At 41.6% G+C, this 16,746-nt stretch overlaps 1 protein-coding gene across 5 annotated transcripts in view; it reads right to left on the bottom strand.

Annotated features, from left to right (window-relative positions):
- The window catches only part of ABLIM2 (actin binding LIM protein family member 2), a 152,258-nt gene extending 137,419 nt beyond the window's left edge, over window positions 1–14,839 (bottom strand). For all 5 annotated transcript variants that reach the window (XM_075857572.1, XM_075857591.1, XM_075857581.1 and 2 more), the window contains exon 1: window positions 14,585–14,839. In XM_075857572.1, the coding sequence (XP_075713687.1) occupies window positions 14,585–14,594 (10 nt within the window). In that variant the 5' untranslated portion in view covers window positions 14,595–14,839. The remainder of the gene's footprint in view (window positions 1–14,584) is intronic.
- Window positions 14,840–16,746: the final 1,907 nt, after the last annotated feature.

The raw sequence follows: 16,746 nt of genomic DNA, 5'->3' as shown, positions 1-16,746 counted from the left end.
TATTTCCTTTTATTTTATTTTTTTTCCAGCTGTCCATAAAGGCAAATTGAGAAATTATCCAAAATGTCAAATGTGTAAAGGGCAAGCCTTTGTGACAAATTACTCCTGCAAAACAAGCTCGTCTCCTAAAATCGGATTATGTCTTTTGTCAGCTCACAGTGCGGCAGGATAATACAGCGCATGCCAGGAAATGGCCATCAGGGATTCCATGGGAGACGAGCAAATCTTTTCAAGTACAATTCAGGAAATGCTTCTATGTATTTGTAAACTCTTTCCAAGTGTTCACTTAGAGGAAAATAGCCGCTGAGAAGGTTATAGTGAGAATGGCCTAGAAACAACCAGCATTTTATGATCAATCTACAGATAGATGCACTGTATGGACATAAGTATTGGGACACCTGCACATTATACCTGCGGGGGCTTTTATGGCATCACATTCTAAATCCATAGGCATTAAGGAGTTGGTTCCTTCTTTTGCCATTATAACAGCCCACACTATTCTGGGAAGGCTTTCTACAAGATTTTGGAGGGTGTCTGTGGAAATTTCTGCCCATTCATCCAGAAGAGCATTTGTGAGGTCAGACACTGATGTTGGAGGAAAGGTCCTGGCTCACAATCTCTGCTCTAGTTCATCCCAAAGGTGCTGGATGGGAAAGATCGATAGATAGGCTAAAATGGTTTTCCACTTTGGAAAACACTTGTGTTAGACGGGTCCCTCGCTGATAAGCTGATCATAGGATGTCTAACTGCCGGGACCCCCAACGTTCAGCTGTAATCTGTGGGGGAATCTGTCAGGAAGTGTTTAATTTCACCGCAGCACCCCCACAGGGGTAATTAAGTATTACATAGTATTTATGGAAATTAATGGTCTGTCTCTAATTTATGGACTTGTTAAGCCCTCCAGAGGAAGAGATGCTCTTTGTAGCTACTCTCTGCTCTGGCTGATAGATGAGGGTCCCAACCCCCCTCCTCCCCGCTCTATACTTACTCAGAATTCCCTAATAGGGTATTTGAAGATCGGTTTTTAACTCCTTTAAACATGAAGAAAGCAAATCTTAAGAAAGTCAGTTAGCTTTAAAATTAATGGTGAAGATATGGAGATGGTTGAAGTATTAGAAACATTTTCATCCTTGTATCAATCGTGGAATTAAAGGTCCTATTACTCGGGCAAATGATCGGGCAAACGAGCGTTCATATGAGTGCTTGTTCCCGATCATTGCCCTGTGAAAACAGGGCAGTGATCAGCCGATGAGCGAGCAAAAGCTCATTCATCGGCTGATCTGCTCGTCTATGCAGCACAAAATATTATCGATGTCTTCAGCACATCTCCCTGTAAAAAGGAGGGAGATGCGCTGCCGACATGAGGGAGCTGTATGGGGATAAACTATCGTAGTAATGATCGCTCGTCCCTATACATAACCGCTCATTCAAAACGAGCGCCTATCAATGAGCTCCTTCGTTGATCAGTGCTTGTTTTCATAGGCCATATCGGGCTGTGTCATAGGACCTTAAAAATCAGAATTGTTCAGAATTTGCTGTGGCTCTGATAAAGTTTGACAATAAAATGAGCGGTGGGTGCAGAAGAAATATTGACACCTTCTTAACTTTGGTGTTGGAGAAGACATATAATATGGAGAGAATATTATGGTAGGAAAATCTAGAAATAGATCATTGACCAAATAAAACCAGACCTTCCACAAGTGGAACTGAAGATTTATCCTATTCTGGAAATTTTCTGAGAAGACTTGATTCATTGGGAAAGAGAAATATTATTATAAGTAAAGATAACCTTAGGCTCCTGGGCCTCAATGCAAAATCTGTAGCTTGGTCCCCCAAATGACCATGTGTCATTTATAATACTGGTTGTTTCTTATGTGGCAGAGATGCCTTTGGGACCCCTCTGGCCCCAGGGACCTATAGCTGCACCCCTGATGGGATGAGTTGAAGGAAAACGGGGAAGAGGCCGACCATGCTCAAGGTTGATGCCTCCAGTCAGAGAAGTCGTGAACACGAGTTCACAGTTGGACGGCACATCTGCTCTGCTTTACTCTATCATTTATTTTGTGATTCATTATTCACTCAGGAATATTATTAAAAGATTCCGAATCTCACCGAGTGCCAGGGTAGGATATCCTGTCAGGAAAGACTTGGTCCCTGCTGTGTGTATTTTGGAGGTTTGATAAGAGGGCTGAAAAATTTAGGAACATTGTAATACACTTGGGATTTTCACAGAAGATAATATTGTTTCAGAGAAAAATAACAGTGCTAACAAAAACTTGTGGATCTCATGTCTGGGAAGCCCGGGGAAAATGGGAGGAAAGCCTGAGAGCGGGTGTAGATGTCAAGTAACTGCTATCAAAAAGACACAGAAAAACAACACCATCATAGAGACTAATAAAAGACAAGACTAAAAACAAAATCCAGACAAAACTATTCCCTGATACATAATTAACTGTAGAATTATTAGCACCCTTCATGCAAATGAGCTAAAATCAATACATTAAATAAACCAAGGGCGTTAAAGGGGTATCTGGGACCCACCTCTATCTCTAGAGCATGGGTTGCCCAACCCTATCCCCACTAGGTGAGGCGGCCGCTATTTGCCACATCCTGGATTGGAGTCAGTGGCAAGGTGGCTGGTAAGTACGTAAATGGGACCTACTGAAAGAGAGTAGCACAGCAAACTACGCTGTTTCCAGATCTCGGGAGTTATCGAAACAGCACGACTCGCTGCACTCCGATTTTTCCGAAACTCCTGTTTACTTCTATGGGAATTACAGAAACATCGTAGCTAAGCGAGCTCAGCTGTTTCCGTAATCCTGACCACCTTGCAATTCTATTTAAAAAATAATTAGTATGATTATATTAAATAATGGAAATAATCTTATAAATTGATACTTCCCAGAATACAAAAATATACCATAGAACCCTAATGACTGCAATGCTATAACCAGTAGGTCTATCGGGACTTTCAAGTACTAACTGTTATGGGAGTTATCTACAGGTTACGTTATCTCTAAGTGACCTACTACATGGACACTAATAATAATGATATCCCTGGGGACAGACATCTGACCTTGCAAATCACTGAACTCAATCTTCAATATACTGTATCTCCTTTATAGGATGGGAAAACACAATTATTGCCTTGTATAAGGTTCCAGATAGAGAAGACCCTGCGGCTGATCTTATTATATGTGCATATGTACAGAATAGCTGGGACAACAGTAAAGTTTCTCCATTCTTTGAGATATGCCCCTTTTATGGCATTTTTCTGAAGAAATGAAGACCACCTGCTGTTGTGTAATCATGGTTTATTATACTAAAACAATCAGCCAACATGAAGACATTTGAAACTGCACCCCAAGATACAGTAGATCAGACTTGTATATAATTGTGATGGACTTTTGAACCCCCAACCTTAAAATACTGCTTTTATGCATTGATGTACGATGACATTTATTTATGCGCAACCCTTATTAAAGGAAATGTGTCATCAGAAAATAACCTACTGAAGAATCATGTTTTTATATTAAACATATTTTTTAAGAATTTTTGGTAATTTTTTTTGTATTTTCTATGTCATTATCTATATTAAAAAAAAAAAAAACATAAAATCTTGCAGTTTTCACTCTGGCCACTGAGCCTCACAATAGACTGACACTTCCTGTTCTGTAGAGATCACTTCTCAGCAGTGATTTAATTATCACCACAGGCAGGATTACAATGACAGGTAACACCTCTATATAGATAACACAGGATCTACCATTGACAATAGGTGATGGACACAGCTCCCCTCCTCCCCCTCCCATACAATGACCTCTGCACAGGTCACAGAGCATGCCTAGAAAACTCACTCATACAAGTCAATCGGTCCATATCGCTGCTGTAAGGCATATCTCTAAATGCAGTTAACAGCAGCTCAGGCAAGATGGCAGCCCCCATAATCATGTACAAAAAAATAGAATAACAAAATCTGTCTAATCATTTATTTTTCTCAGCGTACAAAAATTGGCCGCAAATTGAACAGCCAAACGCTAAGGCCAGGGCTACACTGAGGCTTTTTGAGGTGATACTGATGGATTTCAACTATTGAGCTACAACTGCAGTCCAAATGAATACAAGATTTAGACAGTATAAACTTAGGGTCACAAGGCCTGTGTGAACCCAATTTTTCACCAATGGATTTGATGTAGGGCTAAACCGGGGAGTGGAGTCTAACGGGACCCCTGGTCGTCACCCTTTAACCCCTATACAGGGATGTGGACTTCACTGCAGGGGAACCTCAGGTCACTACCCCCAGTGTGGTCTCCCTTGGTGACGGCCAACGTAAACAGGCATAATACAAAATCAATAGACAGTATGCGGGGTCAGGTATAGCAAAGATCAGGGCAGGTGGCAAACGAGCACTGACGGATGGTCGAGAAAAAGGTCACTGCAGGTGGCAGAGGTTCGTTACGGGTCACTAGCAAGAGATCAGGCAAGGATATTCAAAGGGAACAGGCAGAGGTAAATCACAAGAAAACCAACAAAGTAATGGGGGAGAGGAGCGGTGCCAGTCAGAAGCCAGAAGACGCCAGGACCTTGTAAGTATATGGCAGTGGCGGGGGGTGGCAACCATTGTATATATTTACAGCACAATTACAGTTACTGAAGGTTACATTAGCTATGCAGAAGAGTAAGTGAACATTTTATCCCGTGAAATTAGCCAGCTTCCATTAGATCAACAAGATCAATATTGTTTCAAGGAAGATCTCTCACTACATTTCCGAGAATGCAGAACTACTATGGTATATATTCAACTACAGTCATGATATATATTGGAATTTTCTTACAACACATCCATTTGTTGTAATGATCACAATAACCCTAGTGTCTGTGACATATTTTGAAAATTTCGCTCAAAATGTCATCATTTTGTCCCAATCTAATCTAGGTGGGAAATCTGTAACACCGGTCCAACGTGTCCGCACTTGTACATTGTTTTGGACAAATAGTTTTCATAATTAAAAGAGGTGTAATTATAAATACTAAAAACTGCCGGATCAACCCTGGTACGGCCAACAGCTATATCCCCTGACCCCTCCTTAAATATGCATGCTCGGGCATATGTTTATTGAAATGGGGAGAGAGGAATAAGCTGCTGCCAGACACCTCTGGCAGTAACTTATCTTCAGTAGGCACAAAGGATCGGGCATGTTGAAAGCCAACATGCCCGATCCCCCTTTTCACCTCTTCCATTGAAAGTTGAAATGCCCCCACACACATAAAATAGTCAGTTGAGTCCGCTGAAAAAGTCCGGCTTGGACAAATTTTATCTTATGTGTATGGCCAGTTTTTGATACTGGTGCAAAACCTACACTAGGACCCACCTACTAATGATGATGACATCACAGGTATAGGGTTTATGTAAAACTCAATTATAACTAACACTTACATGTACTACTGGATGGGCCCCTGTTATTGTGCCCCCACGTTATACTATTAGTAGTGCCAACCTTCATATCGCTATATTTGTGTTATATGCAGATTAAGACTATGGGTCAGATTTAGCAATGTATTTATACCAGTTTTCTAGGGTAAATACATTGAAAAATAAGGCGTTGGAGCCAAAAGCCATATTTATGAAGCCTCTGCGCCACTTTTTCCAACACATAAAAATATGTTGAGAACAGTGAGTAATGCTTTATAGATGTGCCGTGCGTGACTCATTTAATCAAAGATTTTGTGTCAGAAAAAATGTCAGGTAGAAATTGTCATTGTTTTAAGACACTGAATGATTCATCAAGAGGGCACGCGCCCTGGTCATGAATATGTGGCATGCTGCATTGTGTAAGCCACGAGTACACCGGGGCAATTTTATTATTACGGTCTTAAATTTAGACAGCATAAAAACTAGATTAGACAGACAGAAACTAAGAAAATGGCGCATGTCGTTAATAAATCTGGCGCATTTTTCAATTTATCTTAGCCCCGCCCCCTCTTCTAGGCACTTTCAAATCTGCCTAGTGAGGTTCAAAAAGTGTCTAAAGCCCATAATAAACCTGACGCATGTACACCAGTTTTTGGTACAGTTTGAGCCGGAATTCGGGCACATTTTGCCTATTAAATTTATAAATTATTAATAATAATTTTCCCCGAATGTATTAAGCAAGAAGAACATTGCCAGTCCCAACTCATTTTCTGTTCTTGGTAAATATGATATCGCAAATAAAATAAGTGACATAAAAAAGAACATAAAATTGAAAATAACAAAGTACTGTAATTTAGTCATCTCCTGCATCGCTGAACATGTTCTACCAAAATGAAAACATTTGGATATTACGTTGTGGATTAAAATGAAATGTTATGTAAAATGAAATGAAAATGTCACTGTTACTATAAGTGACTTAGTTAAACAACTATATACAGCAAGATTTTGCTGTAGAAACGATAGAAATCAAAGGTGCACAAAATACTTAAAGGGGTTGTCCACTCTGGACAATCCCTTTTTGTTAGCGGAGGTCCTGCTCTGACATTGAGCTGATTACAGGATGTCCCGTTGCTGGGTCCACCAGTGATGTACTGTGAAAAACAAGTGTTTAATTTCCCTGCAGCGCCACCACAGGGAAAATGAAGCATTACACAGTATAAATTGAAATCAATGTTCCAAGACCTCCAGAGGAGTGGACCACCATCAATTAAATCAGAATTCCCTAAGAGGTTATTGGAAAATGGGTTTTCTAAACCAGACAACTCCTTCAAGAAGCCAGTATACTTTTTTGAGTGACCAGCCAATACTGTTATACTGTAGATATATAGTAGTTCAGAAAATCAAATGTTAGGCAAATGAATACTAATACTATGTGTATGTAATTGCTGCCGTTAGAATCATGCTCTAAATGCTTAAAGGGGTTGTCTACTTTGGACCATCCCTTTCTATTAGATAGACACCCTGAAAATAAGCTGAGCACAGAGTGTCCTGCAGCTGGGACCTCCAGAGATCAGCTGGATTCTGTAAGGGAACCAGACCGCAAGTGTTCAATCTCCCTGCAGCGCCACCACAGGAGAAATTAAGTATTACATAATTCCCATCGAAATTAATGAACTGCCAGAGCAAGAGACGCTTTTTGGCTAATCGATGAAAGATCTGAATAAGGTACCCTCCTCTGTATTTTCTAAACTGGTTGGGGAAAGTGTCGGTCACACCACCGTTCTCTACTAGAAGATGAACAAGCCTTGGGCCATTCTTCCCCAGTATGGAAGGGTTGTAAGTGTGTGTGAATCAGTACCAGTAAGGGGCCTTGTCAGTACCAGTTAGGGCACCTTCTCTATTCTACGCACAACCCTGGCTTAAATTGTTCCGGCAGCCACATGTTCTCAATGGAATAGGGAGAAAAACAACAAAAACTTAGGTCTGGTCTTAGAGCTGAGTTTTTATAAACCTCAACTTTCAATCGATTACCATTTGTGCAACAAAGTTCGTCTTTGATCAAAACCCCCAAATAACTATGTGAGCTTCAAAGCCATCATAGACCTCTGATCATAGGCATTTATTATAGACTAAGAATCTCTAATCTGTCAGACAATCATAGGGCTATGGGGGCAACGCAACAGATCAAAACTATGTGGCCTCTGTACTGGCAGTGATCAAAGATACTTGTACAATGTGTATAAGGGTTTTCATTTTTTTACAGGAAAACATCTGGTTTAGTAAATATACATTCAGTTTTAACCAAAATGAAAGACAACTTTTTGATTATTTTTTTTTACAGAAAACATACTCAGCCCACCCCACAGATGAGTAGTCTAAATTAGATGTCGCTACCACTATTATTAGCCAAGAGATCATCTGGCTTTTGAAATATTTACCCCTCTAGCAATTGAAAGCTTGACAACAAAATTCCCGTCATTGTACAGTATGCTCCCAGAACCTGATTCTACCCATCAAAAATGACAGCAGCAGGAATATAACAGCTCTGTGCTAATGTATGCACTGATTCACACTGTACTCCACGGAGGAGACAAGTACAATGACAGCGATTCACACCTGAAATAATTCTGTGAAATAACTCATTCTTCTTCCCAATTACAAACTGCATCACCTTCTAACTCCACGCCAATGATGCTGAATTTGCAATATTAGAGATTATATATAGCCTGATGGGAAGATTTACACTGAAGAATCACCAAGGAAGCCAATTCGGCTTCCAGCCGATGACTGACATTGTCACCAGTCTATGTATGAGCAGGGAGCTTTTAAAGGAGCGGAGACCCCAAACTACAGGGTCCCCAGACATGGTTCTCTCAATGTTCTATTGTAGATAGACAGAGTAAAAGGAGGGCATGCCATAGAAAGTCAACATATGCTTTCTCAATTATTATTTTTTACGTGCTAATAAATTAAATGGAACAAATATTTAATATATAGATATATATAATATATAGTATATTAAAAACCAGTATATAAAATTTATTTTTGGTTAACTTGCCTCCAATAAATGAATGACGACAACCAGAAAAAAGCGTCACCCTCCCTCCAAACTATAAATTTTGCTTTGAACATTGTTAAACAGACATAGGGAGGAAATACATTAAGACTGGCGTTTCAGATCTGGCGACCGCAGAGCCTGGGAAACTGGCAGTCGCCAAAATGTTATATATGGCGGGCAAACTTATATATATATATATTGGATAAATGAGTTGAATCCTTTGCGACTAGAATTTATCAATAAAGTTAATTGGCTTCTCAACCTGGAGAAGGGCGTATATAGAAAGAGAGGGCGTTGTCCAAATTGGAAAAGATATTGGTCCCCTGGATGGGTACGGGCCTCTTGTGAGGGACAGCCTGGCTATGATTAGGTGATTGTGGGCTCGGTGGTCGTGGGATCCTCATATAGAATACATTAAGTCAGCTTCTCCTGTCCACACACACTGATATACAGATATTCCTGTATACTTGTTCATATAGAGATAGCTGTCAATCAATGTGTACTAGTGGGGGCAGCGGACTCACAGGCTTTCTCCATAAGCTACAAACGATGTAAAATTATATATTGGCGCGCTCAGTGTCCCCCCTATATACCATGCTTCCCTCAGATAATGAAACATAGGATGCCAAGTCTGCTTTAATGGTGATTGGTGGGGGGTGCATGGTCGCTGCTTACAACCAATTATATGATGTCCTAGGACACACTATTTGGAGATTGCTGGTGCTTAGGAAAGCAATGTTTTTGGAGGAGAAAAATAGTCCTAGAAAATACAGGCTACATTTATGTTAGTCTATATTCTTTGAATAGAACGAGCAGAGTTCTCAGTTCACAGAATACAGGCTACTACAAATAGCACCGATGCTCTGCTGATGGCACCTGTATTACAAGGTCTGAAATGCACTGATCTTCACAAAGAAAAAAAAAGTCAGGCCATGGCGTGTTCTTAGATAATGTGATAGTGACAAGTGGCGGGCGCATGCTGCCCATTACGAGACATATGTGACGATCTTCTGAATACAGCCAGTGTTTGCAGTATAAGAGCAGACATACGTCATGTAATTGTGAATGTGTCCTCTGTGTGATGTGCTGTGTCTGCTGGTTTACTGCTCACATGATGGAGTCAATTAACTCTACAAATCTAATTAATGTACATACGGCAGTGTATAGGAGCGGCCAATAGCGCCCATGTGTGACAATCCGCCACATTTTACGGGTGCCCAGAATATATCACATCTCTGTGTTTATCTTTATGTTGTATAACGGGACAAAGCTCTATCCCCACAGTCGGCTTATTGGACTAAATGCTTTCTTGTGGGATGAGTTGCACAACCCGATCCCTTTCACGCAATTCGAGTCACGCAGATTTCTTATTCTCCCCATTGCAAACAATTGCCATTCCATGGCATATGTCATGCAAATTTCGTGCCATGCAACCGTGTTGTATTGTACAAAAGTTTCACCCAATTACAATACCAGATAGCCATGGGTCTTATTTATAGAAACTGACCAAAAAAAAAAAAGATCTTGTGGCCCATAGGAGTCAATCTGCGCAAAGTTAATACTGGCTGGGCTGGGCTGGGCAGGTGGTTTACCAGTCCGGTGATAACCCTATCTCCAAACCACTGCTGGTCTACAGGCTTTTTTTTTTACTAGGTTAGGTGGAAAAAACTGGGACCATAATGAGGGGTACTGTAAAGGATCTGCCAGACACAGCTTCTGTGTCGACGCCCATGGTTAATCAGTCTGCACCTGCTCCTAAGTCTGATAGAGTGACTCGATCTGCTACCACTCAGGCTGGGAGGCTCAGGAGTGTGAGAGCCTATCACAGCCTGGCCAGATGGTTCTAGCTCCCGCCCTCGGTCTATTTATACCTTAATTTCCTGCTCTTCCTTTGCCTGTGATTCTTTCCTGTTTCCTGGCTCTGCTGCTCCTGCTACTATTATTGACCTCTGCTTCATTTTGACCCTGGCTTTACTGACTACGCTCCTGCTCTGCGTTTGGTACCTCGTACACTCCTGGTTTGACTAGGCTCGTTCACTACTCTTGTTGCTCACGGTCTTGCCGTGGGCAACTGCCCCTTTTCCCTTAACTTCTGTGTACCCTTGTCTGTTTGTCTGTCGTGCACATATTGAGCGTAGGGACCGTCGCCCAGTTGTACGCCGTCGCCCAGGACGGGCCGTGCAAGTAGGCAGGGACTGAGTGGCGGGTAGATTAGGGCTCACCTGTCTGTCTCCCTACCCCGTCATTACAGATTCAGTTTAATCTTTGCTCTGGGGCCACCTCTTTTCTATGTACGCCCCTGCCTAAGTATGGTAGAAGTTGGCGCAAAGCCCAATACATAAACTACATGACGTCGGGTCACCGGGAGCAGAGACGTAACTATTAGGCGCTGTTGCAAAATGTGAAACAGGGGCCCTGAACTATCACCAGTCATTTACAGTACCGGTGTCCTCATATAGGGCAGAGGGACCTTTTGGACCCCTCAGGTATGACTGCAACCATGCTGCGCGCCACATTTATGAACACTTTAGGACACTTTTTTTGACACGTTCGACAAAGGAAAGTGGCGTAGTAGGAAAGGGTGTGGTCTAAAATGCGTTACCATGAGCCAACATTTTGGTGCCAAAAACTGGCGTACACTAAGCCTACTCATAGGTGGCAAAAGGAAAAAAAGTGTCTAGCATGTCTGCCAAGATGCGCCAAATTTATCATACAGCGTTGCACCACTGTGATAAATTTGGCACATTTTCTGACTGCCTTGTCTAAGTTTACGCTGCCTAAATCTTAGAGAGTATCAGTAAATATGCCCCATTGTCTGTGCTTAAAATGGCAATTGGAAGCTGGAGATAAGCGGGGGGTTGTTTGACTTTCAGCTTTAACGAAATGAGACCCTGCACAAAAAGCAAAGTTGGACCCCCTCTTGCCATCATTGGAATATTTTTCTCATAATTTTCAAAAGCTGCATATATAACAGATACATCTACACCTTGTACCCAAATGATTATGCCTGAATACTGGCATACAATGCCTACACAACACAGCCAAATAACACAGTGCCCAAATAATGCCGCCATACAGTATCCAAATAATACTACCATATAGTGCCCACATAACACTGACAAATAGATCACAAGTCCAGTCCTCAAGCGGCCGCCTAGTAAACAGGAGTCCTGGGTAATTGCTTAGTTTGTGACCCCCTAAAACTAAGCCTGTAGACTTGTGCAAGAAAAAAAGACAAGCAGCAGTCACATCAGGGGCGGACATACCATTGGGGCAACTTGTGCAACTGCACAGGGGCCCAGTAGGTAAAGGGGCCCACTGAACCTTATAAGCACGTAGCAGTTTCCTACTGTCTATAGGTCACAATTACTGGTAGATTGTTAGAGAACCATAAGTTGGATGCTCTACGATGAGCTATGAGAGAGCAAGGGGCCCAAATACTGTTCTTGCACATGGGCCCTCTGTTGTCTATATCCGCCCCTGAGTCACATACAGAATCTGAATCAGGGGCCAAAGCAAATTTAGTCTCTCAACCTACAGTACAATGCTGGATGTTACGACGAATGGGGATGGGAAAAATGTGGGCAACAAAGTGCTTGGAATGAACTGGCCACTAGGTGTGTATAGCAATGATTCCTCCAGGGATCCTCAGAGCCTGGTCAGGAGTCCCTTAAAGGAGAAAAGGGGACAGCTGTCACATGTACTTGTAAGAAGCAAAAACTGATCTCACTACTGGAAGATGCTTAGCATTAGAGCAGGCATAGAAGTCAACCACTCTCCACCAGGACATATAGCCAGGTATGAACGGGATCCTTCTGCCACCCCAGACGCAGCTTCTTTGCGGTACAGTAGCCATAGGGATTCTATGACATGAAAAAAAGGTTGAAATCCACTGGTATAGAGGAAGCCGTTGTGTTGACTTTGTAAAGTCGGCAAAAAGCAACTCGACAATCTACGAAGAGTCTTGGCTACCTTCTTATTAGGATGGTTGCCCCCAATGAGACCTTCGCAGTGAGAAGTGCCAGGACACCCAAGACAGTAAAATCAACCCAGCATCCATATTATATAGTGGGTATAGTCCTATCATTTACCTGATGGGATCAGACCTCATGATAGTGAATGGTATCATAGGCAAATAACTGATAATAAGAAGTTCTGCAAATAGTCTAGTAGGTTGATATATAATCTCCTTCTGAAGTTTGGAACCTTCAAGAAAGTTCCTATTATTGGAAAACACCGATAGGCATTTTATATAAGGAACATTTACCATGAAATCATTTCCCTATAAAATAAAAATTCCCCAGTAAAGTCCTATTCTAGCAAGTTCCATCCGCAGAATAATAACTAATATGGCTATTCTTACAGCTCCAAAAAGGGTTGTCATCCAGCTTTCCCAAAACCCTGAGAGGCTAGGTATGCTGTGTTATGATAGTGGGAACGTATTAATCCATAAGTGTGTTCAGGAGTCTGGGAAAGCTGGGTGAGCTGTACTGATGACCCCATTGGATGTTCGCTAAAGACCTATGTAACTATGAAATGGCTGTATAGAACGTGAGAGGAGAGAATCCGACAGAGACTTATCTCGACTGGTAATTATTATTTTTCTTACAAAAGATGAAGACTAATAATGAAACTAATTATAATAAGATATAAAAAGGAGACAGACAGCTATATATATATATATATATATATATATATATATATATATACCAGCCATAGGACAGACATATACTGTATTCAGTATACTAGATGCCACTGAATATATATATACCAGCCATGGGACAGACATATACTGTATTCCATATACTAGATGCCACTGAATATATATATACCAGCCATAGGACAGACATATACTGCATTCAGTATACTAGATGCCACTGAATATATATATATACCAGCCATAGGACAGACATATACTGTATTCAGTATACTAGATGCCACTGAATATATATATATACCAGCCATAGGACAGACATATACTGCATTCAGTATACTAGATGCCACTGAATATATATATACCAGCCATAGGACAGACATATACTGCATTCAGTATACTAGATGCCACTGAATATATATATATATATACCAGCCATAGGACAGACATATACTGTATTCAGTATACTAGATGCCACTGAATATATATATATATACCAGCCATAGGACAGACATATACTGCATTCAGTATACTAGATGCCACTGAATATATATATATACCAGCCATAGGACAGACATATACTGTATTCAGTATACTAGATGCCACTGAATATATATATATATACCAGCCATAGGACAGACATATACTGCATTCAGTATACTAGATGCCACTGAGCAGACAAATGCAATGGACAGATAATTGGATTTCCTCTGTTCTGCATGGACACAGTTTTAATAAACTGTCAATCCGGACATCGCCTGCCACTTGTCATTTATGTATCATGTGACTTATCCGCTACAATGTATCACTATGTTTATAAATACATCCAATGTATCAATGTTCTATCTGCAATACATGATGATGATGATGAGAGAACACCATCCCCTGCTCTCCAGGACCAGCTAACCATTGATTGACAGGAGCATTCCCCCTCTTGCAAGGCGTTTACCCACATGGTGAATTAACCCCTTCACAACCAGAGAAATAGCTAATACCACAGATCAATGACCATTTCCACCACTGAAGGATGACACTACATTATTAACAGGGGATAAATCATTATGCTCTATGGGATATTCTTCTATATTTGCAGAGATGAGTGGTAGTCATAAAGGTAAGCTGGGCACTGGGCTACATGGCAAGTCTCCTGACCTGCCCTTCACTGGGCCATTTCATTCTAGGTGATTCTAGGTTCATTCTATGCAAAATATATTTAATGCATTATTGCTCTCTCTATCTATCTATCTATCTATCTATCTATCTATCTATCTATCTATTATAAAGGTAAGCAGGGCACTGGGTGGCAAGCATGTCTTATGACCACTTGCCCCTCCCCCACTCATGTTAGATTATTATAGGTGATCATTTAGAATATAGCCAGTGTGCTGCCTTCCTATTACAATGCTATTGCATAGATGAGTGGCTCTCATGATAAAGGAGGGATAAGAATAGCACTCACCTGCACTCATGCTGTAGCTGCTAGCCCCTGGCTTCCATCCAGTCGTATACAATCTATAGCTCCAGGCAAGCCTAATGCTGATCCTTTTACCTGTTACTCATCAGCCCCGCAATGACATCCCAGCCACATGTCTCAAGATGGACATTGCAATGTAATCCCCAACCAAGGTGCCTGCAAGCTGCAATACCCAGTGTACCGCAAGCAATGAGACCACAAGCAGATGCTGCCAGTCCTACACTCTCCTCCAGCACTATCCCCTCCTCCTTATCTTCAGCACCGAGCTGATAAATGTTTCTGGGACAGCTTTAGCGCAGGCAAGAAATCACAGAGGCATCATGGGTAGTGTAGTCTTCTTACGTCACAACCACTGAGACTTGCAACCTCAAGTGTCAGCGCAGGAAACTACACAGACCGTGGAGCTTTGTAAGGAATGTGTAATACGCATAATGAGCGCTAGATGGCGCTGTGCAGATTCTGACAGAAAATCACTTTTACCTCTGACTTTGCAAAGCCATTAATACGGTTCTAGAATGTATAGCACAGTCCTGTGAATGGAGGTGTAAAAGCAGCAGGAGATATAAGAGGAGGGTTATAGAGACTGTAATATTATATAATAGCTTACTGCATGAGCATGGAAACATAAATGCAATATCCACATGTAAGCATGAAAATTCAGGTGGCACCCAAAATCCCAGCAGTCCCATGTCACCCTCACAGTAGTCCAGGAAAGTGACATATGAGGAACAATTCTCTATATCTCAGCTTTCTGGACCCTGTGAGTGTGATGTAAGGAGGAATTGGGGTTAAAGGGGTATTTATAGTTTTAGAATTTATGGCATATCTGTAGGGTATTTGATAAATGTCTATTAGGTGCCCGTCCCACCTCATCGGGCAAATGAGCGCTCCCTGAACGCCCATTCCCGATTATTGCAAACGCTCGTTCATCGGCTGATTGTATCATGTTAAAGTCGTTGTCGGCAGCACATCCCCCTTTGTGAACATGCGCTGCCGACACTATAGAAATGTATAGGGACGAGTGATCGTAGTAACGAGCGCTCGTCCCCATACTAGTTCCTTGTTAAAGGAGCAAACGAGCGCCGATCACTAAGCTGTCTCATTGATCGGTGCTCGTTTACGCGGCCCACATCTGGTTGTGTAAGAGGACCCTTAGACTCTCACCATTTGGCAATTCACGTCTGCCACAGTCTACATAACACAGAGGTGGCCATGTTTCCCGCCGCCTTCTCCAATAAAGTATATAGGAGTTACGGAAAGACCCGAGCGCTGCTTGAAGTAGGACCTGCACCTAACAGGCATTTATGGCTTCTCCTGCAGGTGTGCCATGAATATTTATGAAGGGAGACAAACCGCTTTAAAAAGTTTTCCTGGGTAAATCTAACATTTGCAATATACATTTACCGTTTTGCCACCATTGCTACTTTGATAATCTGCGCAGTCCCTCTCCTCACGGATGATCGTAGCATGCTATTACAGTCCGCCACTGACATCGTGAGTCCTATGGACGACATATCATCACGCCAGCATGTATACAAAGAGCAATGGGAGACCGAGCAACTGAAAATCAGCATGAGAACGGTTTCATTGTAAAGTATGATCATTCATGAATGGAGAGTAGTTTAGTGTTTAATTGTTTATGTACCTATAAAGCTGCTTATTATTTATTTATATTCCATTGCTTATATAGCGCCAACATGTTCCGCAGCGCTGTACAGAGATTGTCACCATTCACATCAGTCCTTGTCCATTACGGCTCACAATCTAATTTCCCTATCTCAGACACAGGGACAATTTAAAGAGGCTCTGTCACCAGATTTTGCAACCCCTATCTGCTATTGCATGTGATCGGCGCTGCAATGTAGATTACAGTAACGTTTTTATTTTAAAAAAACGAGCATTTTTGGCCAAGTTATGACCATTTTTGTATTTATGCAAATGAGGCTTGCAAAAGTCCAAGTGGGTGTGTTTAAAGTAAAAGTCCAACTGGGCGTGTATTATGTGCGTACATCGGGGCGTTTTTACTACTTTTACTAGCTGGGCGTTGTGTATAGAAGTATCATCCACTTCTCTTCAGAACGCCCAGCTTCTGGCAGTGCAGACACAGCGTGTTCTCGAGAGATCACGCTGTGACGTCACTCACTTCC

The sequence above is a fragment of the Rhinoderma darwinii genome, chromosome 1, assembly GCF_050947455.1.
Source record: "Rhinoderma darwinii isolate aRhiDar2 chromosome 1, aRhiDar2.hap1, whole genome shotgun sequence".
Lineage (NCBI taxonomy): Eukaryota > Metazoa > Chordata > Amphibia > Anura > Rhinodermatidae > Rhinoderma > Rhinoderma darwinii.
The sequence above is the reverse complement of the archived record's forward strand: the minus strand, read 5'-3'. Positions and strand labels throughout refer to the sequence as shown.